The sequence below is a fragment of the Phragmites australis genome, chromosome 9, assembly GCF_958298935.1.
Source record: "Phragmites australis chromosome 9, lpPhrAust1.1, whole genome shotgun sequence".
NCBI lineage: Eukaryota > Viridiplantae > Streptophyta > Magnoliopsida > Poales > Poaceae > Phragmites > Phragmites australis.
Window position 1 is genome coordinate 29,846,397 of NC_084929.1, and position 26,413 is coordinate 29,872,809.

Here is a 26,413-nt window from a genome sequence, read left to right on the forward strand (position 1 = left end):
ACCATCTCGGACAAGGCGCGTTCGCGCTCGGCCAGTTCCGCCTCGTGCTTCGTGTTCTCCTCCGCCCTGGTAGCCGCGGCGGCCGACGCAGCAGCAGCTTCGCCCTCTCGGCGACTCAGTTCGCCTTCTCGGCGACTCAGTTCGCCTTCTCGGCGACTCAGCTCATTCTCCCGCCGGGCCAACACATCCTCCTGCTGGGCCACCGAATCCTCCCGGGCACCGAGATCCGACGCCGATAGCTCATTGTCCACTTCCCGGATGGAGACGTCCTCCTCCCAGCGCTTGAATTCTTCTCTGATCTTCCGCCACGGTCTTCAGAGTTTCTCGTTCCCGCGCGGCTTCCGCGCGGATGTCTTCTAGGAGCTTCTGCTCCCGCGCGGCTGCCGCACGGGCCTCCTCCTGGGCGCCCGCCAGCTGCGCCTTCTCCAGTGCCAGGCGGGCGCGCTCGGCCTCGAGCTCCCCCTCCTTGGCGTTCACCACTGCGCCCAGCCGCCCAACCGCTACTTGGACACCTTCAATGGCGGCCAGGAAAGGATCGGCGGGCTGACCGGGCACCGGTGGGGCCCAGGCTTCTCCGCAGAGTGCCTCCAGGGGGGCCGAGCTCTCCGCAGGGCCTTGCACCGCCATCCGCCCCGGGCTCTACCTACCCGGGGTAGGCTCCGCCGGAGCCAATGTCTCGGACGGCGGCCGCATTCCCGCATCGGCCGCCCTGTCCACCGGCCCCGGCAGAACATCCACCTCCACCGTTATCCGCCCCGGGCTCTCCGCGCCCGGGGTAGGTTCCGCCGGCGCCCTTCTCTTGGCCGCCGCCTCCGCCTCTCTTCCAGGGGCCGCCACGTCAATTGGCGCCTCCGCCGTTCCTATGCCGGCCTCCGTCGGCGCAGTGGGCGGGCTCGACTCTGGCCCCGGCGCCTGTTCTCTCTCCGTCGCAGCAGCGCCTGCGGCCGGCCTACGGGAGACAAGTGAAAATTGTCAAAACTTAGTTCGGGCCGAAAATGCCCATGGAAAAGCAAGAAAGAAGACTCACCGATACCGCCATTTGGCCGCTGGGAGCCTGATGTCCGGGTCCGGCGCCGTCGGTCCGGACTCCTCCCGTCGCCTCTTCCGCTGGGGGCTCGGCTGAGCCACTACGCGGGCCACGGGCGCCGTCGTGCGGGCCTCGGGTGCCGCCGCACGGGTCTCGGTCTCCGCCGTGCAGGTCGCGGGCGCCGATGCAGGCCCCATCCGCACCAGGCGCGGCTCCAGCACCGGAAATGCCGCCGCTGCCGTCGGCGACGGCGGAGAATCCGGCACTAGGATCAAGGCCCGGGGACGCTTTCCCCGATCTCCCGGCGCCAACTCCTCAACAACTTCAGTGGCGCCCTCCTCTCTGGCACGGCGGCTGCCGCCTGCGGCGACCCCTTCACCGGCCTGCGCCGAACTACCAGCAACCTCATCGCCAAGTAGTTCCTCCAGCCCGGGGAGTTCGGAGGCCTCAGGACTCCGGCTTCTTGGCCGGTCCACGGGCCCCTGGGCATCGAACTCCGGCAGCCCCGCCATAATGGCCACCCGGCTGGGGTTGGCGCAGAGCGCCATCTCCGGCCACGGGAGCTCCGTCCGGCTCATGTCCTCCGTTCCGGTGATCACTCGGGTCATCCCCCGCAGCTCCGCCTGCCCCAGATCCCAGCTCGCGCCAATCTGGGTCCTGGTGATGTCCTCCGGCCCGGTGTAGAACCAGCTTGGCCGGGCCCGCTCTCGCAAGGGCGCCAACCGACGGCGCAGAAAGTCCACAACCACCATGACTGAGGTCAGCCCGCCCTCGCGCAGTTCCAGAATGCGCTCCAGCACCGGCTTCAGTCTCGCATCTTCTGGTGGCGGCGCCTCCCACGTTGATCGCCGAGGTTCCGCCGCCTTCTCTGGCAATTCGAGGCGCTCGTGGGGGTCGATGTCGACGAAGAACCAGTCCCGTCGCCATTCCTCCCACTTGCTGCGCATCACCTGGGGAATGTAATGGTCCCCCAGGCCTTCCCGGAGCCGAAGGTTGCAGCACCCCGCGACGTCCGCCGTGGAGTGCCCCCTCTTCTTCCCCACCGGCCGAAGGACGAAGAAGTGGCGAAGCAGCGTCGCCGACGGCATCACCCCCACGAACATTTCGCAGAGATGCGCGAAGACCGCCAACGCCACGACGGAATTGGGGCTTAGGTGCACCATTTGAATGCCGTACGTCTCCAGCACTTGCAGAAAGAATGCGGAGAACGGCGGCACTAGCCCCGCTGCCACGAAGGAGGTGAAGAGGACGGTCCGCCCAGGGACGGTCGTCGCCGGCGTCAGAGTCGCCGGCCTCACCGCCACAGCACCCTCCTGACCCTCCGGCACCAGCAGCTTCCTAATCTTGTCCGCCGCCTCCTCGTTCCTCAGACGAGACTCCGGTAAAATGCTGTCCGAAGTCTTGTCCCGGCGACCTCCTCCAACCCTCGTCATCTCGACAGGATGGAAGGTGTTTTTTTTTGTGGTGAAGGAAGAGGGAAGGAAGAATGCTCCGGTTGCCTGAGAATCCCCTAAAGGCTTCGGAGCACGAAGAAGGCAAGAGCACAAGTGCAAGAGAGCGTAAAAAGGGGAACGGACCGATCCGTTCCCCCTTTTATATCTCAAAATTCGAAAACTGCCGCCCGAACGGTTCGCTCGGCGAAGCGTCGCCTCGATCGGCGCAAACTGCCAGGCGAATCTCCCGCCGATCGCGCGATGTCAGCGGTTGCCAGGCGTATTTTCCTCGATCTGCGCGGCGACCGCGCGTGCCGCCCATATGGTTATCATACCCTTCGGAAGTTGTGTGGACACGCGTCCACTCATTTTCCCGTTGGAACGTACTTGAGGTCTAGGTCCGCAAGGGCCACCTCTCGAAAGCTTGCCACATGGCGTCCGCGCCAGCCTTGGCCTCGGTCGCGACGAAGGGCCCATCCGCAGTCTCCGTCCCGTCGGCTACCAACGGGCCCGGGGGCTACTGTCGATGTATTCAGAACCAGGGGTCCCTAAGTCCCGAGACCAGGTCGGCCATCCACCACATGTCACCACCCTGCAAAGTAAGAAGAAGCTAAGTCCCGGGAGAAGGTGCTCGGGGCCGCCGCCTCTGGTTCCCGAGCACCCTAGTTGCCCGATGATCCGCAGAGCCCAAATACCAAGAAGGAAGTGCTCGGGAGAGAGTACTCGGGGCTGCACGTGGCAGCCCCCGAGGACTCGGTGCCCCGAAGGTCCCACCGAAGTGCTCGGGAGAGAGTGCTCGGGGCTGCACGTGGCAGCCCCCGAGGACTCGGTGCCCCGAAGGTCCCACCGAAGTGCTCGGGAGAGAGTGCTCGGGGCTGCACGTGGCAGCCCCCGAGGACTCGGTGCCCCGAAGGTCCCACCGAAGTGCTCGGGAGAGAGTGCTCGGGGCTGCACGTGGCAGCCCCCGAGGACTCGGTTCCCCGAAGGTCTCACTCAAGTGCTCGGGGGAGAGTGCTCGCGCAAGATCATTCGACGACCCGAAGGGTCCCGTCGTCAGGGTGTCATCCAGTCAAAGGCCCAATGCCGTATTTAATAGGCACGCGCGGCCTGACATCCTGACATTCTCAGCTGCCCACGCCCCAGTGTCAGACCCTGCCATGCACTGGCAGGAGGGGGGCGTGGGTTCATTAAATGCACGGGTCCCGTCCCGTTTCATCCGGGTGCCTCGGGATAACGTTGCCAAGATCGAAGTGCTTCGTCTGCCACCCTGCCATGGCGGAAGAACAAGACAGGGTGGGCGCCCCGGACACATCTGAGGCTGCCCGATGGGCCCCCTTTATGGCACCCGAGGGCTTCCACAGTGGCGGGTGGTCGGATGCGCGCCGCATTTCTCCACCGCCCCTGTCACTTCGTCGAGATGAAATGATTACGCCTTTCTCCGTGGCACCTTGACATTCGCATCCCATCTTTCCCATTCAGGATATGTTGAGGTCGGCGCGCCTATAAAAGGAAAGGATGGAGAACACTAAAAAAGAGAGGACCCCCCGACGAACAAGACCGAAGGAACCGAAAGTGTGTGAAGAAGAGGACGCAGACGCTCGAACCAGCTCAAGCCAAGCTAGAACACGAGAGCCTCAAGCTCTTTGTAAACGGCTCTCCCCTTAGAACCAGATACATCCTTGAAGAATTCCCTTCAAGGATAAATATAGCGCTCACACAGGAGTAGGGTGTTACGCCTCCGTGCGGCCCGAACCTGTCTAAACCCCGGTGCACCCATCTTTTCCTCGCATTAGGGCAATCATCTCCCGCCAGCCATCGCATTTGTTTCCGTTCCCGCTTATTTCCCAAACAAGCTTTTCCAGGATCATCCCCCCGGCCGAATCTCTAAAAAGGGGTCTCTCGGGATCCCTGCGACAGGAGTTCACCCTCCGACAATGGCATGAGGTTTTGAGTGAAATATTGTGGGCTCATCGCATACCTAAGTATAATACTACCAAAGTTATTCCTTATGAGTTAGTGTATGGACAAGAGGTTGTTTTGCCCGTTGAGAGTGGCACGACAAAATGACTTGTTGGCTGTGGATTATTATAATGCTATGATAAATAAGATATATGATCTCAATGATAAAAGGCTTAGAGTTTTAAGAGAAATTGAGAAGGATAAATTGAGAGTAGCTAAAACATACAATAAGAAAGTGAAGGCAAAATCGTTTTAAGTACGAGATTTGGTTTGGAAGACGATTTTACCTATTGGGTCCAAAGGTAATAAATTGGGGAAATGGTCTCCCAGTTAGGAAGGTCCTTTTAAGATTGCAAGAATCGTACCTAGAAATTCGTATATGTTGTAATATTTACAAGGAGACAAGTTACCTAGAGCTCTCAATAGGAAGTACTTGAAGACATATTATCCGAGCGTTTGGCAAAATGCTTGAGGAGGTTAGTATACATGGCCGATGTAATTTACTATCATTCCAAGAAATATAATTGTACATAGCCGATGTAGTTATCATCGCCCTTAGAACATACATACATGGTCGATATGTTGTTTATATTGTTCTAAGACATAGTCTAAACTAGATAATGAGTTAATCTTGATTATACCGCATAAAATTGTTTTTTGGTGCGCAGACTTCACCAAAAAATAGGTAGGCATGTGTTGATAACAAAAAATAGCACGGTCAGACTTTTTGTACACATCGGATAGTCCGGTGATTAAGGTCGTGTCATCACCAGACTATCCTGTGAGTAGAAGGGGACTCTGTGAAGAAAACATGCTCTCGAGAAAAATTAGTCCACCATAAGCGTCCGGTGAACACAATTATACTGTCGGACTATCTGGTGTGCATAAGGACGATTTCTTGCAGAGAGTATTGCTCTCTAGAAAAATCAGTCTGGTGCATGATCCGGTGGGTTCAAAGATAGTTTGTGCAAAAAGTTTTGCTTTCTGGAAAATAGTTCGGTGAGATATGAAGTAAACGCCGGACTATACGGTCAATATTGCTCAAGTTTGTGTCGAAAACATGCTCTTTGCACAAAATTAGTCTGATGGTGCATGCGGTGGACGTCAGACTATCCGGTGTGAACAAAGGAGATTTCATGTAGAAAGACATGCTCTCTGGAAAAAAAACAGTTTGGTGAGGTATTTGATGGACGCCGGATTATCCAATGCGTGCAAATGAGATTTTTTGTCAAAATTTGACTCTCTGGAAACCATCCGGTGAAGCCTCCGGTGATTTCATTTCGGCCATCGGAACATTCGATGTATGTTAAGACACAGTTTAGGGTTCAGCCGAATTAAACTCGTCAGAAGGTTCAGTGTTCAGAAAGTTTTTCTCGCTAGAACATTTGGTGTTCAGAGCAAGTCCAAGTCGATTTAGATTCGAAGATCTGTTCAGATTTTGTTTCACGTTTTTAGCCAAACCAGATGTGTTTAGGGTTGGTATGGACTCCTACTTTGATTCCCTAGGATCAAGACCACGTCCCGCTTATAAATAGTTGAGAGTGGCAGCCGATTGCAAACAACAACTCAGTCAATCGTAACTATTGCATCTACTTTTTGTTCTACTTTACTTTTCTGCACTTTAGGGTAGTTTTAAAGTAGTTCTTCGTTGCTACTTCAAATCCCCGTGATTTGAGTGATAGTTCTTTATCGATTTTCTCGTAAATCGTCTGGACGGTGATCTCCAAGGTTACTGGTCAAAATCCTTTGTTTGCTTGTAAACAAATCATATGTTGCTAAAAAAGCGATAGTTATTCAGGATGGAACCATATGTCACATGGAATCGCTAAATTTCTCGCCCAACAGTCCTTAAAAGATTTGGAGAATAAACATAGCTATAAGCTCATACCTCATCGAGTGTTTGCTACACTTTTTAATATTTAACTCTATTATTCATTGATCACATCGAGTAGCTTGGGAGACAAACGGGGTTAATAGGCACATATTTGTTAAAGTATAGGAGCATGTAATGTTTACAAAATATTATACATTGTGAATATAATTTTAACCAAAACTAGTGGAACAAAAACAACAGTAATAATCTAACAAACCAAAAGTAATAGTGGAACAAACATAGTAATCCGTATATGCATGTAAACTATTGGCGTTGTTCCAATAGCTCAACGGCATTGTTCCACTAGCTCATTTGCATTGTTCCAGGAGGGGCGTTGTTCCAATAGTTTGACGACATTGTTTCACCAGTTCATTTGCATTGTTCCCGGAGTTTATGGGCGTTGTTCTAATAGCTCAATGGCGTTGTTTCGCTAGCTCAAATCGTTGTTCCATTGGTTTATGTGAGTATTAGTCGTTCGAAGGCAGCGTGCTACCAATTCTCAATAAAGACAAAATATTTCCAGATAATAATTTGAACGAAATTCAAATAAAAACTGTATTAAAATAAGTGAAGTAAAAAATTTGGTTTAGAATATAAATAAAATTACTATCAAATAAAACAAGAAAAAAGGGGGGAGATCGAAACTAAAAGAGATCAAATGCGAAAACAAAAAGAAGGGACGCAAGAAGATCTTATGGAAACCAGAAAATGCAAAAGAACGTACGATCTCATGTCGGGCTAGAACTTATTCATTCTCTGGGCCTGCATGGGCTTGCTGCACAAACTGGGCTTCTGGGTTCCTTTTCAGGCCCAACATCTAATTCATAGCCCACGAAATCAAGATAGAGGGACTGTACGAAACGGAGTTGGGCAATGAAAAAAAAGAGACAGATTTCAACATCTGTAACATTTTTTTTTCTTATTGTATAAGTAATTTTTTGAGCTGAAAATATTGTGAGAGCTAGATGAGTACATCATAATTTTTTTCAGATTTTTTCATAATTATTTACGTAGTATTTTAAATTTTAAGAGTAATATAATGCTATATTTTTAACTTATCACCTGTTGAAAAGATATTAGATTTATTTTTATAAACATGTTGTCCGTTGCTATTTTTTCAAACGGATACATAAAATTACAAATTTGAAAAATAAAAAAATATGAATAAAAAGCGCGTGCGTTCATCCTATGCGAAGTATAGCATTCCCGGTCCAACCCATAGACCAGGTCCACGGCTCACCAGCAGAGGGAACGTTGAACCCAAGGAACTCGGGTCCAAGGGTCCAAGGCTCATCCTATGACTGACATGTGTACCCGGCGTTATATATTGGCCCACTGTCATTGACATAGAAGGTCATACCAAGCAAGCATATGCATATATGTGGCCACCATCTCCAAGAGGCATCACCGCAAGAGCAACAAGTTTTCCCCAATTCGCCATGGCCTCCGCACCGACACCGCCGCCGCTCCTCCCGGTCATCAACCCCGCGACTGCCGGCTCGTCCCCGGCCACCGCCGGCGGAGGGAGCGGATCCGACGCGCCGATCGCCACGCCGGCCTTCCGGCTCTTCCTGAGCAGGCTCTCCGAGTCGGCGCGGCGCTCGCTGTCCGACCGGCGGCCGTGGGGGGAGCTGCTGGACCGTTCGGCGTTCTCGAAGCCGGACTCCCTCTCCGACGCCACCTCCCGCCTGCGCCGCAACCTCGCCTACTTCCGCGTCAACTACGCCGCCGTGGTGGCCTTCGCGCTCGGGGCGTCGCTCCTGGCGCACCCCTTCTCGCTCCTCATCCTCCTGGGTCTCCTCGCCGCCTGGTGCTTCCTCTACCTCTTCCGCGCCTCCGACCAGCCCGTCGTGCTATTCGGCCGCACCTTCTCCGACCGCGAGGCCCTGCTGGGCCTCGTCGGCGCGTCGTTCGTCCTGCTCTTCTTCACGTCCGTCGCGTCGCTCATCATCTCCGGGCTGCTCGTGGGCGGGGCCGCCGTTGCGGCGCACGGCGCGTTCCGCGTGCCCGAGGACCTCTTCCTCGACGAACCCAACGCGGCTCCCGGCAACAGCGCTACCCAAGGGCTGCTATCCTTCCTCGGGGCACCCGGATCTGGGGTTTGAGGCAGCGGGCGGCAAGATCTGGTAGGGTTCTTCGGTTCGAGAAGTTCCTTTTAAGCTGGAAATTGTGAGGGTCTAGTCTTGTAGCGGTAGCCTATTGCTTCCCCTGTTCCCCCTTGTGACCTACAGATCTACTGGCTTCGTGTTGGTTTCGATTGATGCGCCGACATTTGCAAAGTTCAGTAGAATTATCTCGCAGAGTTTTACGCTATGGTGGGTTTAGTGCTAAGTACTCAAGTAATTTGGATCTGTGAGTTCGAATTATCAATATAGATAATGCGTTCTTTGTAGTATCGAGACAGTAATATGCTTCACTTGTTCTTTGATTTCCTTGTGACATACTACTCCTACTTCATATGCTCGTTGAAATTCGATGTTTTACCTGATATATTTGTTGTTAAATGCTGTCCGTTTCTTGTTTGAAATACATGCCTCGCAATGCTGGAGCAGAGAAGTCAATTGTTTAGGTGATCGTCTACTATTCCTTAAGCTGTGTTTCGTTACTGCTGATGTTGTCCAAAATTCAATTTTACACAAGAATATAGGTTGGTCCCATAGTACTTCCTGAGCCAGGGTTCCAAGTCTCGGGATTGGACCGAGACTTTAACAATCATTGATAATTTTGAAATAAAAATGAGAAAGAAGATGAAATGTATCGGGATTGGACCAATTACCGTCCTGTTTACTTTCCCGAGGTTTAACAAACTTTCGAAAAAAGATTTTTGAAACTCTGGTGAAGCTGTATGTTATTTTTCCCTCTGTTTACTTTCACTCTGGTGAAGCTTTACTTGGTTCCCCTTTGTCGGGGGGCTTGAGAGATGAGGAATCATTACTCTGTGTTTTATGATCAGTTGATCACCCGGCCATAGCAATTCAAGAACAGTTCTTCTGGTCGATATATTCTAACTTATGTAAGAATATCAAATTTCTGCTAAACCATCCCGCTGATTAGTTTATCCACAAATGTTTTGAGGGCAAGAACCACTAGTATGAAGTATAGTCTTGAGTAATGCATTTTCACTTAGAATGTGGAATTTATATTGAGTTTGGATGACATATTGTTGTGTCACCTATATGTCAAGGTTGTCTGTATTGTGTCTGTTTAGGCCATCTACAGTAGATGCTTTAAAAATTCATCCTCTATAATACTATTACAGCATCATCTAATATTATTACGGTACTCTTTATTTTTTTTTCATAAACAGTATCTACCATATTTCCATCTACAGTAGATGCTTTAAAAATTCATCCTCTATAATACTATTACAACATCCTCTAATATTATTACGGTACTCTCTATTTTTTTTCATAAACAGTATCTATCATATTTCCTATATTTTATTACTCTACCTCTCCTTTCGGACCCACCTTCGTTCTCTATAAACAATATTGCTGGTCTCCTTTTTCGTCCGCATATTTGCTACCGTCGGTTCCTGTTCACAATACTGTAGTGCTATATACGGGAGCTGTTGGAGCGCGTCGCTCGCATCTCCGATCGGCAAAAGGAGTCGGCGGCATCTCCGATCGGCAAAAGGAGTTGGCACAGTGATACGGAACCATTTGCCGATCCTGCTGGAGTAGGCCTGAAATATGCATGATATTGATACTCGTGAGCAGGGTTCAAAAAACCGTCGGTAACCGCTCAAAAATCGCGGTTACCGACCTTCCCGGTCCGGTCCGATTTCAAAAACCGTTCGGTAACCGAAATTTGAATTCAAAAAATTCGAAAAAATAAAAAAATTTAAAAAAAATTCAAAAAAATCTTTAAAAAAACTAGACATAATTCTAAGAACTTCTGTGAAAAAGTTTTCAAAAATAATGTCGTTTGCATCATATTCTATAGGGAGAAAGTTTGAAAAAAATAAAAAAAATTGAAGCGCGCAGCTCAATTATTAACTCACGTTAAGGAAAAGTGTAACATGCAAACATATATTTTTCTTGTATAAAACGTATTTTAAGAGAATCTTTAAAATTGATTTCACTTTATTTAGAGTTTTATTAAATTCTCTATGATTTTTACAAATTTCACAAGCATAAAGTGAATATGTTAAGAAACATCACTGTAATTAATTTTTTCATGTCTACTATTATTTTTTCTACGTAAATCATAATATAAATAAGCTAATGAAAGTGGTTTCACTAATTTTTAAGGTGTGATGGGTCAGTTATGAATTAATCTAGTCGCAACACATTTACACAATCATGCATGTTACAATAACTAATTCATGAGTTCATATATTTTTAAAAGATATAGGATCATGTAAGAAGACTAACAAAATTAGTTTCATGATTTTTGGATTAGCAAAGAGTAAACTATGCATTTACCTTGGTTTAACAAATAAAATTTCTCACAGAAAATTTTAAACTTTTTTATGAGTATAAATACTTTTATCATGTAGATCATGTTACAAGGAAGCCAACAAAATTTGTTTCACTTGATTTGAAGCTCGGATGAATTAGTTATTGATTTTACAAGATTGAACCCTTTTTTAGGTTTTTTGTTGAACTGCGCTGAAATTTGATAAAACCGCTCGATAAATCGAGAAAACCGAGCGGTTACCGACCCAAACCGCTCGGTAACTGACCGAATCAAAAATGCGAGAAAATCGCTCGGTAACCGATCCAAACCGCTCGGTTACCGAGAGGGCAAAAATATGATTTTTTCGCAAAAATTTAAAATTTGTCGAATGAATTTTCTCCGAATTTTTTTGAATTTTTGACCGGTAACCGCGGTTATCGCGCATTTTCGGTTACCGCCGGAGCTCGGTAACCGAGCTCCGGTCGGTAAATGAAACCTTGCTCGTGAGGGTTGCATAGACGTTATCGTAAACTTGCGTAGTTTATGTAGTAGCACTGTATTGCGTGACAAATGACAACGCATTGCTTCTTTTCCAAAACGCAGAATGTGATCCATGGTTTTGACTTCTGAAACTGCTTACTGCTAATGCGCCATATTGATAACATGGACTCTCTTCGGTTAAAAAAAAGGAGTCTCGGACCTTTTCCTACCCTCGTATCTGCACATAAAGTTTTAGTTATCCGATAATATCACCGCACACGATTTTGGAGTTCGCTTCTTTGCCAGCTTGTGCTTGCTTGGTGATGTTGTAAACTGAATTGTGGAGGTTGTATGTTATTTCTTGTTCTGTCTAGACATCAGCTGGACTTGAGCTCTAATGCAAAACTGGCGCACTGATATCAGAAATTTGGACGTCTGAGTTCCGTAATGAATTTCTTACGCTAGTCAGGAGGGATGCAAATTTTGTATTTTTGTGTTCTATTGAGTCGACTCAAAACTTAAAAAAAAATCACTCTCATCTAAGTAAGTTAAGAAATAGTTTTCATAGTATATGAGTTACAATCAAGTTCAAGGCATCTACGAACTGGTAAGGATGCTACATCGCACCACTCACCCCTAATCAAGCTAGGGATACAAGCTTAGCACATTCATGTGCAGCCTTATTACAAGAACGACTAGTAAAACAAAGTTTAAATTCAATAAAACCTTCCACTGGCTCTTTCAAAATGACTGAAATCTCTGTGTTGAGATTATCCCAAAGATCAAACAGAACTTGATAATCAATCTCCATCATCAATCGTTTAACACCCTTTCTACCAGCAAACAAAATTCTATCTCTACAAGCTAGAGTCTCCATTGTGAGAGCATTCGGGCTGTGGTTATATCAGATTGCGCAAGCCCCTGAAACATTCCCAAGTAATAAAAAAAAACCATACCCGTTGCACTAGTGCTGTTATCAACCACAAATGTTCCAGAGTTTCCAGAGTTATAGAATCGCCTCTGTGAATTCACTCTCATCTAATTAAATTAAAAAAAACTAAATAGTGAACAGAACTAATTATTAGGTACATATTTGCATTCATAGTCTGAACACCTTCTCAGTACCGTTGCGTGCGTGGCCAAACTATTCATCCCGTTGATAACGAACGAATATAACGGCTCTGGTTTGTTATCTAAATTCAGGTCACACCTCTTCAAAACCAGCTGCTTCCTGCTTACACTTATTATTTTTTTGTTTTGTTTTGTATAGGTACCCATGGCTGCGACACCCAACAATCCACATCAGAGTATGTACAATAGAGTGTATTTTATTAAAAAAAAGGTTTTCTCTCTTAACTGCACTAGCATGGGTGATTAGGCGCGGGATAAGATCCTTACTTAAGTATATCTGCTTATATTAATATTAATAAGATAGTTAATTATATTTAAATATATGTAGTTTTTGTTTGTATTAAAAATTATAATTTTTATGTTGTTGCTTAATACTCTCTTTCCTTAAGTATTTAAGGATAAACATTTAGTATTCCCTCCGATTGTAAATGTAAGTCGTTTTAGATTTGTACACAAGAATTAAAAAAGTAGATCAAATGACCTTGTTGCCTTTCATTTATTCTGCATTGGAAAAGATAACTCATTCATTTGTGAGAGTAGTAGCATTTATTAAACAAGGACAAGATGGAAACCAGAGAAAAAAAAGTACATAGAAGTTCGAGAATAACTTATATTTAGAGAATAGTTGAGGAGGCTAAAACGACCTACATTTGCAACCAGAGGGAGTATTATTCATGCCCTCACTCTCACCCCCGCCACCCGCGTGGGCTCCTCCTTCCACCCATCGATCGAGATTGATTCGGAGTTTTTATAAAGTAATATTATTTTAATAAAAAATTATAAAAATAATATGTATTTTTAGAAAATTATAAAAAAAATAGTACATATTGACAAATCAATTATTGTGGTCAGACACAGATGGGCTCCTGTCAGGAATAAAGCTCTTGTGGTTGGCAATGCATATTATCTTCCGAAAATTAATATTATTTTAAAAATCGATCGATTCCTCACGACCTCCCCTGAGTCAGATCTCATTCTCCCACTTAGAGCAACTCCAACAGTTTCCTCATTTGCTTCCCTATAGCTAAAAGTAAGAAATATAGCGCAAAAAACTAACCTCTAGCAGCTTTCCCATCAGCTTCCCTATCTTATCCCCTTCCTTATCCTCCTCCTCACGTTCCCCAAAGAGAGTAGGCTATTATCGTTCCCTATTCTCATCTCCTCCAACTCCCATGCATCATGTGCTTGAGCTCCCGTGCATCGCACTGCCTCCCCTGCCTCCCTCATCTATGGCGTACGACGCCAGGACACAACGAGTGGCTAGGAGGCGGAGTGGCTCGGCGGGCGTGGCAGCTCAGCGGGGCAGGGCGGGTCGGGGAGCAGTCGGGTAGGCGGCTCGGTGGGTGGTCAGGCGACATGGCTCATCGGGCGGGGCGGGTCAGGGAGTAAGCGGGCAAGTGGCACGTCTCGACATGCGAAAGGGGCAGGACAGGTCGGTGCGCTAACTGTTCGTGGGGCAGCGGCAAGAGGAAAGTGCCTGTTCACAGTAGCATGCTCGTAGGTGAGATGTCTAGTGCATGAGTTCATTTGCCCCTGCAATTCGTCCCCTAATTTTACACTAAAATTCTTCAATTACTGAATGTAGTAAATTTGTAGCTTGTGAATAATAGAAAATTAGGAGAACTATTTTGTAAACTTGATGAATGAGATCAATAATGTTGATGTCCTTGAACTATGTAGTCCAATTGGGGAGTAAGAGTTCCTGATTGAAGATGTATCTCCCCATGTTAGAAAGAGTAAAAAAAGATCATCCAATTACAACGAGAAGGAAGATGAGGCGTTGGTGTTGGCATGGCAAAATATTAGTTTAGATGCAATACATGGCAACGAGCAATCTCGTATAACTTATTGGAAGAGAATTCATGCTTACTTCCATAAGCGCAAAGAGTGTGAGTCTGACCGTAATGTAAGTTCCCTCATCCATTGTTAGTCTACCATTCAAGAGTGTGTTAACTAGTTCATCGGATGCTATGAGCAAATTGAGCGTAGGAGACAAAGCGGGATGACTTTGTAAGATAAGTTTAGTCCATACCTTTGTATTTTGCTTGTAAATTTATATGTTCGGTAAATTTATATGTTGGCAATATGTTTAATAAAACATATTCACTTGTATAGATTGTCGAGGTATGTGCTTTGTACCAGGAAAAAGACAAACAACACATGTCCTTCTAGATGCTATATTGTTGGAATTTTTTAAAGCATAATGAAAAGTGGATTAGTATGGCATCTGAGATAAATGCAAAGAAACAAAAGATAACTACCAAGTCACATTCTCTTATATATTCTCTTAGTACCAACTCAAATAGTTGCGAAGGCAATCATGATGCACTAGATCTTGAGAATGAGATTGTAATTATGAGAATAGCAATTGGCTGAAAAACGAAGAAAGAAAAAATACAGCGAAACAGTGATAACTTGTACAATAAAGCTCTAGATAATTTGTGGGCAAAGAAGGTAGATACGGAGGTTGTGAAAGAGAAGAAAAAAAGAAGAGCACTATAAACAAACATATGCGCTAGAACTAGAAAGGTTGGCAATTGAGAGGAGAGCCTATGAATTTGATAAAGAGAAGGTTGCAATTGAGACAAGAAGGCTAAGGTAAAGAGTTAAACGATAGAACTCAAGAGAATTAGGAGGAAAAGAGAATTATGTTTATGGATCTTAGTGTCATGATTAGGGCAAAAAATAATACTACGTGAGTCAATAGAATGAGATAATAACTCAATGAGCCCGTACCTCTAGTTGAATAATTGTTGTAATATAATATTTTACGAACTATTATGTTTGGTACTTATCTACTATGGTATGATAGAGGAGATGCACCAAAAACCGTTAATATATAGAAGTTTAAAATATAGCCGTTGGAGAAATAACCGTTTAGAAAGGAGCCATTTAAAATATAGCCATTAGATAAATAACGGTTTGAATTTTTGCCGTTTGATTTATAGTCGTTTGAATTTTGCTGTTTCGAATTTTTGCCATTTAAATTATAGCTATTAGTTACAAATAAAATAGATGATTATGAGATACTGAGGATGAGTTTTAGAGAAGCGGTCGAAGACTAAGGTGACGTTTGGATATCGGGAAATGAAGGCCAGGATAAGGAAATAGCATGTGAGATAAATCTATTCCTATGTTTGGATAAAGGGTTTGGGAAAAACAACAGCTCTTGGATTGAGATATGAGGCTCTCTTTTTCCACTGTTTTAAACCCATGTGTGGGGGTAGGATAGGGCGGGATAGAGTAAAAAATACGTAAAATTACATTTTTGCTCTTAAAAGTTATGCTCTGACTGGTTCGTCTTTGTCAAAAACAAGATACTATAGTTACTTAAAATTTTATTTTCTATCCCTATCCCAATACATTTCAAACATAAAAATAGATGTACCTCTTCTTATCCCATCTTATTTCACTTTCTCTAACCTAATCTCTATCCAAACGTCATCTAAAGGATATGAGACTAGAAATTTTTTTAGGACATTTCCTGTACGAGAGATATAGGGATAGGATTCAGTAAGCTGCTGAGGTGCTCTTAGATCCCCGAGCCCAAACCCTACCCCCTAATCAACCATGATGGCAGCCGAGCCCTCGCCGCCGCCGGCTGCCTCCGCCTCCGCCTCCACCGCCGCCGCCGCTGACGACCTCGAAACCCTTGCTCTCGACTCCTCCTCATCCGCCGCCGCTACCGCCTCTGCATCCACCGACCCCCTCCTCCGGCCGCCTCCCTCCCCCACCGCCGCCGCGAACCACGACCCCTTCGTCATCGACGACTTCCTCGAGGAGGACGACTTCTCCCCTTCCCCCACCATCGCCCCTCCGCCCGCTGCGCGAGCCGATGCAGCGGCCACCGTGTTCGCGCGGATCACCGTGTCCGATCCGAAGAAGCACGCGGAGCCCAGCGCCGGAGCTGCCGGCGTGATCCCGGGCTCCGGGAGCTACTTCTCCTACCTCGTCACTACCCGCCTCGCGGGCGGCGGCGGGGAGTTCCGCGTGCGGCGGCGCTTCCGCGACGTGGTGGCCCTTGCGGACCGCCTCGCCGCGGCCCACCGCGGCCTGTTCGTCCCGGCCCGGCCTGACAAGAGCGTCCTCGAGGGCCAGGTCATGCAGCGCCACGACTTCGTGAGTCAGCGGTGCGCCGCGCTCCAGCGTTACCTCTGCCGCCTCGCGGCGCACCCCGTCGTGGGCCGCAGCCCTGACCTCCGCACGTTCCTCACCGAGCCTGGCGCCATCCCCGCCTTTGAGGGCGAGGCGCCGCGGTACTGGACTACCACAGTGAATGCTGCTGCTCCGCCCGTGCCGGCGAAAGCTGGGAGGGACTTGTTTGGGGTGTTTAAGGATCTGAAGCAGACGGTGGTGAACGGGCTGGTCGCAACGAAGCCTCCACCTGTGGAGCAGGAGACAGACACAGAATTCCTGGCGCACAAGGCCCAGCTCGAGGACCTACAGCAGCAGCTCACCACAACATCTCAGCAGGTATTGGCACACTCACATATCATGTGGAAAAGTAGTTGTGTGTATTGTTTCTCAGGATGCCTATTCTTTTGTTGCACACTCGCATGTTATGTGAAACATTTTCTAGTTGTGTGTATTGGTCCATCAAGATTGCTCTTGCTAATCTTCTAATTTTGTATTTTATGTAGGCAGAAGCGCTTGTTAAAGCTCAGGATGATCTTAGAGAAACTACAGGTCACTTGGGAATGACACTGATTAAGCTGGCAAAATTTGAAAGAGAACAGGCAACATGTAGTTCCCAGAGAAGTCGAGCAGGTGATATCCATAATTTTGCAAATTCAATATTGAAGTTCAGCAGATCACAGAGAAAATTAAATTCTGAAATTGTAAAACACCTGGTATGTTGCTATGTTGCTGACTCAAATGTTGAGTAATTGTTTTTAGTATCTTTTCTCAGAATTGTTTTTGTCTTTCAAAATAGCAAGACATTCTTTATGCCTCTGCAGGGTAGTATCCATGAATACTTGGAGATGATGATATCTGTCCATCATGCATTTACTGATCGCTCTAATGCTTTACATCATGTGCAAAGTCTGTCAGCCGATTTATTTTCCTTGCACACCAGAGCAGGAAGACTTGAATCTGTATCATCAAGAGATATGGGGCATGAGTGGTCAAAGTATCAGAAGGTAGAGGGATTGAAAGAAACAATAAGCTCAACAGAAGCAGCGAAAAATGATGCACTTAAAGAATATGAATACATTAAGGTAAATTGCCTGATAAATGCAATATATTCAGTTGAGAAAACGTATTGAGTATGTACTTATCCGGGAAAATAATCTAAAAGGAACAGTTGAAGTTTTACATATAGAAAAAGAAGCATGCACCTCCTATCTTTAATTACTGAAAGTTGATTCATGCTTTTCTCATGACATCTATTGTTTCTGAATTCTTTAACTGCATATACTCAGCTGATCTTTTGATCAAGTTTGCACATCTAGGAAAATTTAATTATGATTAGTTTATATTCTCGTGATGGTTGCACATGCATACTTGGATAGTCCTCTATTGGTGTGTGGTAGCAACTCATATGTTTGAAGCTTAAGGTAGATTGTAACTCTTGCATTTGGGTTTTCTGTTCTCCTTGTCTTTGATGGCTAACATCACCAGCAGAAAACTTCATTATGTTTGTTGCATGTGATATGATCAGCATTTCTGTAGCACAAGCCTTTCTATGATATATAAATACCAACTTGAAATGTGATTCTGTTAGCAATCCAATATTATTTCAAAATCACACCCTTTTAAATCAGAATTAATGTTAGCATGCTGTTACGATGATTTTTTTGTGCTAACTAAGATGTAGTTAAACTACCAAGAGTCCATTTCATGAGGACATTTTATCCATAGTTGTCATGGCGTTGATATATCGGCGTGGCAGAAATCAGCGTCTCGCCATGGGGACGCCATGGCTCCGGCGGCATGTATGGCGTCCACCCCCCACTGGATCCACGCCCGCCTCGCCGTCTCCTGTCCGCTGTCCGCTTCGCTAGCCGCCCCTCGCCCGCTTGGAGCGGGAGTGGGAGCGGGAGAGGCGCGAGGGATGCGGCGGCGCGGGGTGGCGCACACTGGGGCGGGAGGAGCAGCGTGCGCTGGGGCGGCGCCCTGTGAAGGTGGTGGGTGGAGGCGGTGATCTGTGACCTGAGGGAAGAGGTGGATGTGGGCTAAAACCCTAGGATAGATTTGCTATGGGCTTTTGGGCCGGGCCTAATATGTTGTGGTTGATGCCAGGCCTTGATAAATAATTCTGAATTGTCTGAAAAAATAAATTTTGTTGATTAGTGACTGATTCTTCACAGTATTACAAAGTACAAAAACACATCAGCAAGGTTTCCTCTTGACCTATGATGTACTATCCTAGACTATGTTTTGTGTATTTGCCACGCTGATGTGTGTATGGCGTCGCCACGCTGCGCGTCATAGGTGTTGTAAAATTATGAAGGTGGTAGGTCGTCGCGCCTCGCCACGCTTGCCGTAACAACTATGATTTTATCCAATTTTGCCATTTGAGCACTCCCTATCTTCATTGTTAGTTGAGGTCCTAGATGCAAATCTGTCTCTTTGAGAGCTATCCTTTTTAGTGTTTTAATTTAAGAAAGCTAGAGGGTGCCCTTCAGCTTCTTGGGATGCTAATATCCTTTAGGGAGTTTGAACATGTATTTTCAGGGTATGTGAATGATGCTAAGAACAGTAGGATCTTTCGTTAAGTCAGATAAAATTTACAGCTAACTGAAATTTATGATCTTTTGTGGAGTTGTCGCTGCAAAATATAGGACTCTAGGAGTGCTAGGAGGTAGTATGGATCTTATCAATTTGAAACCAGATTGGCTTTTGGAACAAATGGACCTATTTTCCTATTAAATTTTGTTTGACAATGCAGGAAAACAACATGATTGAAATCAAAAGATTTGACAAAGAAAGACGTCGGGATTTTGTAGAGATGCTGAAAGGATTTGCTATAAGTCAGGTACGAATATTGCTCTGTTCAATGTAGAAATAACCATGAAGATTACCCTGTGTATTTACTGACAAAGGGAAAGAAACAGATAGATGCAGCAACATAGTTTAATTTGACAATATCTTGTTCTACAATTGTTATGTGCAGGTTTCATATTCAGACCATTTTGCTGTTATGTGGGCAAAGGTTGCAGAGGAGACTAAAGTATACTGTAACAGGGGCAACTGATATAGCTTGTATATGGAATATAGAGCAGCGGATTTTGATCTATTTAATTTGCTCCGATTTCAAGCACCAACAACCATTCTTGATTCTCCCCATTTTTGCCTCGGGCCTGGTTGTGCAATTGCGTGAAATTGAGTTGCGGCAAATTAGATTCTCGGTGATTATTGGCAACTGTGATAAACCTTACACGTAATTTTTCTCGGTGAAATTGAGTTGCGGCAAATGAGATTCTCGGTGATTATTGGCAACTGTGATAAACCTTACACGTAATTTTTCTCGGTGATAACTGAGAGGTGAATGTGCTTCTGTTGTCGTATGATCTCACCATGTAGCGTTCGGTGTTCCTATGCACGTTGTACCTTGTGAAACAGAAATATTTGTTTTGAATTGTGCCAATGGTATGCCCATGGGCTGGCCGGGGTGCTTGTTGCTGTCATCTTTGCTTATCCAGAGTTTCATATTCATAGGAAAGGAAGGAAGCCTTCTTGCTACAAGATCGAGTAGAACTGAATTACACAATTGGGGGAGACAGTACTTACAGCATCTGTTCATTTCCTTTTTTCTTTGACCCCCACCCGAGTACTTATATATTGTTTCTCGTAATTTTTTAGAGTAAATATGCTGTTACGGTTTGTCCTTTCTATATCTGTAAGGGGAACGCCTGCAATCCCTGGAGGATTTGCGCAACAAGGACTGTCGCTTGTAACTTAAACGTTGTAAATTCAGGGTTAATTCGAATAATATTAGGTGATACTATAGGAAATTTGGCAGGTCAGTTCTCTTGAAGTTCGACAGGTCCGGCTGTTGCAATCAGATCTTTCTGCCCTCTTGAAGTCAGATGTTCCAGAGCGTGGGCAAGCTTCCCCCGTCGTCTTTCTGACAAAGATGGTAGGAAAGCAAGTTTCTTGAAGATCTTTTTTTTTTGGTTGCTGGACAGCTATGGCCTTTGGCATGTTGGTCCAGTGCACCTGTGCTTCGTGCATGGGAAAGAAGTTTCTTTAGGTTCTGATGGCTAGCCATGTGTCCGTGGATTCTAATGTACGTGGCATCTCTTCCTAGAACTCTCTCTCTATATATATAGGACGTGCAGCCATCTGTCTTCTGTGGAACAAGGAAGTTGTCAAAAAGGCTTGGAAAACCGAAGATAGAAGGGTGCTGAACTGAGGTTTTAGAATGGCGAGTGCGAAGGCAATGGGGCAAATGGAGCAGGATCACTTTGTTCTGAAGAGCGGGCACACCATCCCAGCCGTTGGGCTAGGGACTTGGAGAGCCGGCTCAGATACCGCTCACTCCGTTCAGGCAGCCATCACCGAGGTATAGCTGTTCATGTCTCCTAATCGAGCTTTCTTTATGAACTACAGTACATGTTTAGGGAAGTACAGGACAATTATTCAGTGGACACCATACTGCCCATGGTCAAAACTGGCATGATAAGCTACAAAATTTAGGGAAATTCTTTTGTAGTTGCAAAATTCATGCTAAACATCACTAAATTCGTGACCCTAAACTCCAGTTTCATACACTGTAAAACAAAACATTATGTAACATTGTTCACACATCCCCCTCTTCGTTTTGTTTCACACCCCCCCCCCCCCCTTTCTTTCTCTGGTGCTCTGCGCTGGGTAAAAATAAAATAAAATTATGCTACTTATACCTTGGAATACTTTGCTGAAATTTTGTGGGAGGCCAACAACTGAAACTGCTCCGAACTTCCATATAGTTTCGAGGTGAACAACTGAGAGGCCTCAACTATCGTAGAGTAGCTTGTAGCTGCGGAATTATCCATTGTCACTTGATGTTATAGCCTGAAATTCTACAGAGCATGCTTCTAATTGAACAATGCAATCTGACTACCTGGTTACTGCAGGCTGGATATAGGCACGTGGACACAGCTGCTCAGTACGGAATAGAGAAGGAGGTACACATCAAAACAGTATTACGTTTCTGTATTAGCCTCGATATGTTGTTAAAAATCCTCTGCTTATTTTCAGGTCGGCAAAGGACTTAAAGCTGCAATGGAGGTTGGGATCAACAGGAAAGATTTGTTTGTAACGTCCAAACTATGGTACTTATATGCACAATTACAAATTGTCCTCTGATGTACAAATAAATAAATGAGCCAGTAAGTAATAGCATATCCCTAATATGCAAAATTTGATCAATACTTGGCTACTTCAGGTGCACAAACTTGGTTCCCGAGAAGGTTCGTCCAGCACTACAGAACACACTCAAGGATTTACAGTTGGACTATCTTGATCTTTACCTTGTAAGAAAGCAAAAACCAATGACTTCTTACTCTTTTAGCTGTTATTTTGCATTCCAAGGGACCTTGTAGTGCTTGTAGCTTCACTTTCTCTTACGGATGCATTATTGATTTGTTGAATTTACATGACCCTACTACTGTATTATCTAAGTAGAGATCCAGAATCAGCAAACCTAGATGCTGTGGAGATCTTGTAAAGCTTGTGCATGCAAGCCTCAAACATCTTTTACATAATGAAATGCAATATGTTTTTTTTACCAAAAAGGGAATCTAATTACATTGATAAATGAACACAGATCCATTGGCCGTTCCGACTAAAAGATGGGGCACATATGCCCCCAGAAGTTGGGGAAGTGCTGGAATTTGACATGGAAGGAGTATGGAGGGAAATGGAAGACCTTGTGAAAGACGGACTTGTTAAGGACATCGGTGTTTGCAATTATACAGTTACCAAACTCAACCGGCTGATGCGGTCAGCAAATGTTCCACCAGCAGTATGCCAGGTTGTGAATGACTCAGATTTGATCGGTAGTTCCAGAACGTTGAAGTAACCGAATTGACCCTTTCTGTACTTGATTTCATACAGATGGAAATGCATCCTGGTTGGAAGAACGATAAGATTTTTGAGGCCTGCAAGAGGCATGGGATTCATGTCACTGTAAGATATTTCTTATGAAAATCAGCAATGACAGTCCTAAAAAAATGTTGACTATTAGTAAATTCAATTATGTAAATACTTATTTAAAATAGGGATATATGTTCATCAATTGTTCGAAAAGAAGGATACGAGATTTTATACAGGTTCAGATATCTCTTGGGATAATAGCTCTAAATCATGTGTTGCCTTAATTAATCTTAGGAAAAGATCATTACAACGGGATGTGTCTAGATCTAATCCTAGGAATCTCGATGAGTTCTCTTATGATTATGACTGCTATGGATCTCAATGAGTTTTTTCTGCTTCTATCCTACTTTGTATTGCTTGTCTATTTGGCTCTGCCCCGCCTGTCCGACTTGTCTGACCTCCTCATGACGTATCCTCTCCTCTTCTTATATAGTCGGGTCGGGGAGGCATAGCATACTCAGTCTTCAGCGTAACTTTCTCGGATTATGTTATCTGGAGGATTCTTACATGATATGGGGATAGTTTTCATGTGAAACACAATGAACTGTATGCAATATCCATACATGCTTTATTTACCTCATGACAATTATTAAACCTATGATACTCCATTCTCATGATATATCGTATTTCTAGTAAATATTTAATCTTTAATTATCAAATCCTTGTAAAAATTAATTAGCGATGACAATCTGAAAAAATCAGTTATGACAGTGATCTCGTGAATATTCTCCACCTTAGCATGTTTTTGTTTTGAAAACAAAACGCTTACTTTCTTGCTTATGTGTTATTTTGCAGGCTTACTCCCCACTGGGTTCTTCAGAAAAGAACCTAGCGCATGATCCGGTTGTTGAAAAGGTTCCTGAACAAACCTAATGAACAAAATATAGTATTTCAGTTGAATTCAATCTTTTTATTTTATGTCTAGCTCTGAGTCCAAGCATTTAACCACAGGTAGCCAACAAACTGAACAAGACCTCCGCGCAGGTGCTTATCAAGTGGGCTCTCCAAAGGGTAACTAGCGTTATTCCCAAATCAACCAAAGATGAAAGGATCAAGGAGAATATTCAGGTGTTCGGATGGGATATCCCTGACGAGGACTTCAAGGTCTTGTGCAGCATCAAAGATGAGGTGAGTTTGGGCGCCCTAGTTTCTGGGTTTAAGCATAACTTGGTACAATACCGTATACTTCATAAGCTAAGAGAAGATGGTCATCGAAACTACTGGGGGAAAAATCGACTATTTGATACCGGTGGAATCTGGAATCTTGGTAGACGATATGGTAGACTTCTCGACATCAACTGAGCTTGTCATGCCACTTTAGCACTAAACCAACATGCCCCAAGAGACCCGGTCTATGTTAGTTTCTCTATTGCATATGTTTAATCATCTTTCAGGGTATCCTGCAGGCCAGTCAGATAAAGCCATTTTGCATCGAAAAAAGAATAGGAGTTTTCAGATAGAGGCATAGAGCATCATTTAATCTGCTTACTGCGGCACCTAGCACTTAAATACCACACTAAAATAGTGTAAAACTTGGCTTGTTAGCAGTAGTTAATCGGGGTTTTGCCTGATCTAGCGTGTGTGGACCTTGGTATTGCAGAAGCGAGTCCTGACCGGAGAGGAGCTCTTCGTGAACAAGACTCACGGGCCATACAAGAGCGCATCTGAGCTTTGGGACTACGAGGACTGAGCTGCTGTCCCATCAGATCGCGCCACCTGACGAACCAAATAAACGATGCTGATGCTGATGTGCAACAGCGCAAAGCAGCATGCTCCTCCCGTACTTTGTGAAACCGGCTCCGCATGAGATGCAATGCAAGAGTGTATGCAAAACCCGTCCTGTACTCTACTGTACAATAAACTGAATAGAAATGGCGCTGCGGTTTGCCATTACCTTTCGTACGTGCCTCCTTCCCTTGCACTAAGCATGCTGCTGCAGCGACGTGGGATCTACATCTATCTCATCACAGCCGTGCCATGCAAATTGCCGATTTGCAAAATGTTCAGACCACCGAGATCCGATCCTATTTTTCTTGGATCGAAATGTGCTGTCTCGCGCACCAACCATTGCATGGACCACTGAGAAAACGTTCATGAAACCATATCTTAAGGCCGGTACTAGTATCACTGTTATCATGTTTTATCATCCGCAGAAATTGCATGACATGAGTGAATTGGACGTAGCCCAATTGGTTAGTCCTGGTAGCGGAATCTGTTTATCTAGTTGGAGTCCTAGATGCTTGCATTTTTTTTGGAATTAATTTCTAAGAAGGAATAGTGTATATGTATATATATAATTATGTACCTACGTGTGAGGATATGTCTTTAATTTTATTTAGGTATATGATAAGATGTTTTAATGTGAATATGTCTGAGCGTGAATGTAGAATGGACGCGCCTGTATGTACGACCTTCTACTCTTTTAACAAAAATTGCATGACATGAGTGGATCAGCAAAGAGAATCTGGCAGGAACTGTACGGTACGGAGTCCGAAAGGACGGGACCGTATGCACGGCCATTTTCTGCGCGCGTTCAAGTACGGTACAGAATTTTGTAAGGGCAGCGCCCACCTGGCATCCCGAGTGGGGCCGAGGAACCAGTGTCACTACGCTTGACATGCCGATTTTTTTTTGAAGAGGGCCTGACATGCCAGGTAGTCCGGCAGTCCTGCACGGCCCAGGAAGGGCTCTCAGAGAGGCGCAAATAAAGTAATATGGGGTCCGGCCCAAATGGATCTAGTGGGCGGATGTCGAGGTGGCCGGTGCCGCCGTGGTCGGAAACTCCTAGCCCGGGAAGCTTCGTGGCGCCTTCCTCACAACCGCCCCCCCCCCCCCCTCTTCCGGCTCCCTCCTGAGTCCTGTCTGCGCACGTGAGCCTCCGTCCGTCGCCGACTCACCGGTCACCTCCTCCTCACCCGTGGCTCGTGTTTGCTCGGCGGCTCGCCGATCACCCGACATCATGCACCGGCGGACGAGAGCTCGCGGTTTCACCCGAGACGAACTCGAGTTGAACAAGAAAATGCATGCGGCGGTGAACTGCGGATAACACGCCGCGAATCAGTCCAGGCGCATGCAAAATTACTGCGTACTGCTTCAGTTACGCAAACATATCGTTTTGGATGTAGACACGAAGTGTCTTTAAAAGATACCGCTTATTAATTCTTCAAAAAGTTTATCTTGCGGGGAAATTTCCAGTACTTTAACTACATGTCGAAAATGACAAGTTTTCTGACAAGTAAACATGATTTCAACTGAGAGAAGAAAACTCAATGCGCAAATCGACATTTGCGAATGAGAAACAACACATATAGTGAATTATCATATTTTTTAAACCCTTTTTGTTCCATTTTTGGCTTTCCTCTTGTGCGTACTTTTTTTTTCTCGTTATTTTATACACACCCACAGAGTGGGATCATTTCCTAATGCTTCCGGTCAAAAAAACAAAAAAAAAAGTTTTAAAATATGGATTCAATTCGAGCTCTTTTTTTGAGAGGCAGGGTAACGATATCGCGGTGGCTACACTACATGCCTCAGTTCATGATTAAAAATATAAACATGATGGTTTTTATATGAACATTCACTAACATGTTTGTGTAGCAGACATCCCTATCTAAACGACCAATAATTCCCGCTTAGCTTATGTTTCTTCCCGCTTTCAACTAGGTAGAGGAATCTTTCTTTCGGACAGAAAACCTTCAGGTCTAACTTCAATTGTGGAATTGAAGTCATCTAAAAGACTTGTAAAGTTGTAGATTAATCTTTCAGCTACAATCATCTTCAAATCCGGGGATTGAACTCCAAACAGGAAAACTCCTGATTAGGGGATTGGAAATTGAACTATGAAAACTTTCAAATTGAGGGGCTAAAATTTTATATTTGGGTCTCATTTAGGATGGTCGACTGTTGGAGCCACAAACCACGCCCGGAGGTGTGGAGGTGACGGTGCCAATTCCTTGTGTGGCCATCGTGCATGATGCTGGATGCGGGACCACCATAAATTTGTGCTTGTGAGCGTTGATATCCACC

The 26,413-nt window shown here is 45.4% G+C and overlaps 3 protein-coding genes across 3 annotated transcripts; all 3 read left to right on the forward strand.

Moving 5' to 3' along the window:
- The first annotated feature begins 7,683 nt into the window (after window positions 1-7,683).
- Window positions 7,684-8,733, forward strand: LOC133929068 (PRA1 family protein B2-like). The gene has a single exon (XM_062375661.1). The coding sequence runs from the start codon at window positions 7,732-7,734 to the stop codon at window positions 8,395-8,397; it is 666 nt and encodes a 221-aa protein (XP_062231645.1). The 5' UTR covers window positions 7,684-7,731; the 3' UTR covers window positions 8,398-8,733.
- Window positions 8,734-15,759: 7,026 nt separating this feature from the next.
- Window positions 15,760-19,762, forward strand: LOC133929069 (sorting nexin 2A-like). The gene is made up of 5 exons (XM_062375662.1): window positions 15,760-16,777; window positions 16,945-17,154; window positions 17,263-17,523; window positions 19,197-19,283; window positions 19,422-19,762. Exons 1-5 carry the CDS (start codon window positions 15,875-15,877, stop codon window positions 19,500-19,502), a joined length of 1,542 nt encoding a protein of 513 aa, XP_062231646.1. The 5' UTR covers window positions 15,760-15,874; the 3' UTR covers window positions 19,503-19,762.
- Window positions 19,763-20,420: 658 nt separating this feature from the next.
- LOC133929070 (aldose reductase) lies at window positions 20,421-24,285 on the forward strand. Its single transcript, XM_062375663.1, has 9 exons — window positions 20,421-20,813; window positions 21,367-21,417; window positions 21,491-21,564; window positions 21,678-21,765; window positions 22,059-22,265; window positions 22,349-22,420; window positions 23,183-23,242; window positions 23,339-23,515; window positions 23,988-24,285. The coding sequence occupies exons 1-9, from the start codon at window positions 20,673-20,675 to the stop codon at window positions 24,075-24,077; spliced, it is 960 nt and encodes a 319-aa protein (XP_062231647.1). The 5' UTR covers window positions 20,421-20,672; the 3' UTR covers window positions 24,078-24,285.
- Window positions 24,286-26,413: the final 2,128 nt, after the last annotated feature.

What these genes read in the sequence shown, in the direction of transcription:
- LOC133929068 (XM_062375661.1), top strand. Translation starts at nt 7,732, where the DNA reads ATGGCCTCCGCACCGACACCGCCGCCGCTCCTCCCGGTCATCAACCCC.
- LOC133929069 (XM_062375662.1), top strand. Translation starts at nt 15,875, where the DNA reads ATGATGGCAGCCGAGCCCTCGCCGCCGCCGGCTGCCTCCGCCTCCGCC. An exon ending in TCACCACAACATCTCAGCAG is followed by an intron (nt 16,778 to 16,944) that starts GTATTGGCACAC and finishes TATTTTATGTAG; the next exon opens with GCAGAAGCGCTTGTTAAAGC. An exon ending in AAGGATTTGCTATAAGTCAG is followed by an intron (nt 19,284 to 19,421) that starts GTACGAATATTG and finishes TGTTATGTGCAG; the next exon opens with GTTTCATATTCAGACCATTT.
- LOC133929070 (XM_062375663.1), top strand. Translation starts at nt 20,673, where the DNA reads ATGGCGAGTGCGAAGGCAATGGGGCAAATGGAGCAGGATCACTTTGTT. An exon ending in GGCATGGGATTCATGTCACT is followed by an intron (nt 22,421 to 23,182) that starts GTAAGATATTTC and finishes GTTATTTTGCAG; the next exon opens with GCTTACTCCCCACTGGGTTC. An exon ending in TGTGCAGCATCAAAGATGAG is followed by an intron (nt 23,516 to 23,987) that starts GTGAGTTTGGGC and finishes TTGGTATTGCAG; the next exon opens with AAGCGAGTCCTGACCGGAGA.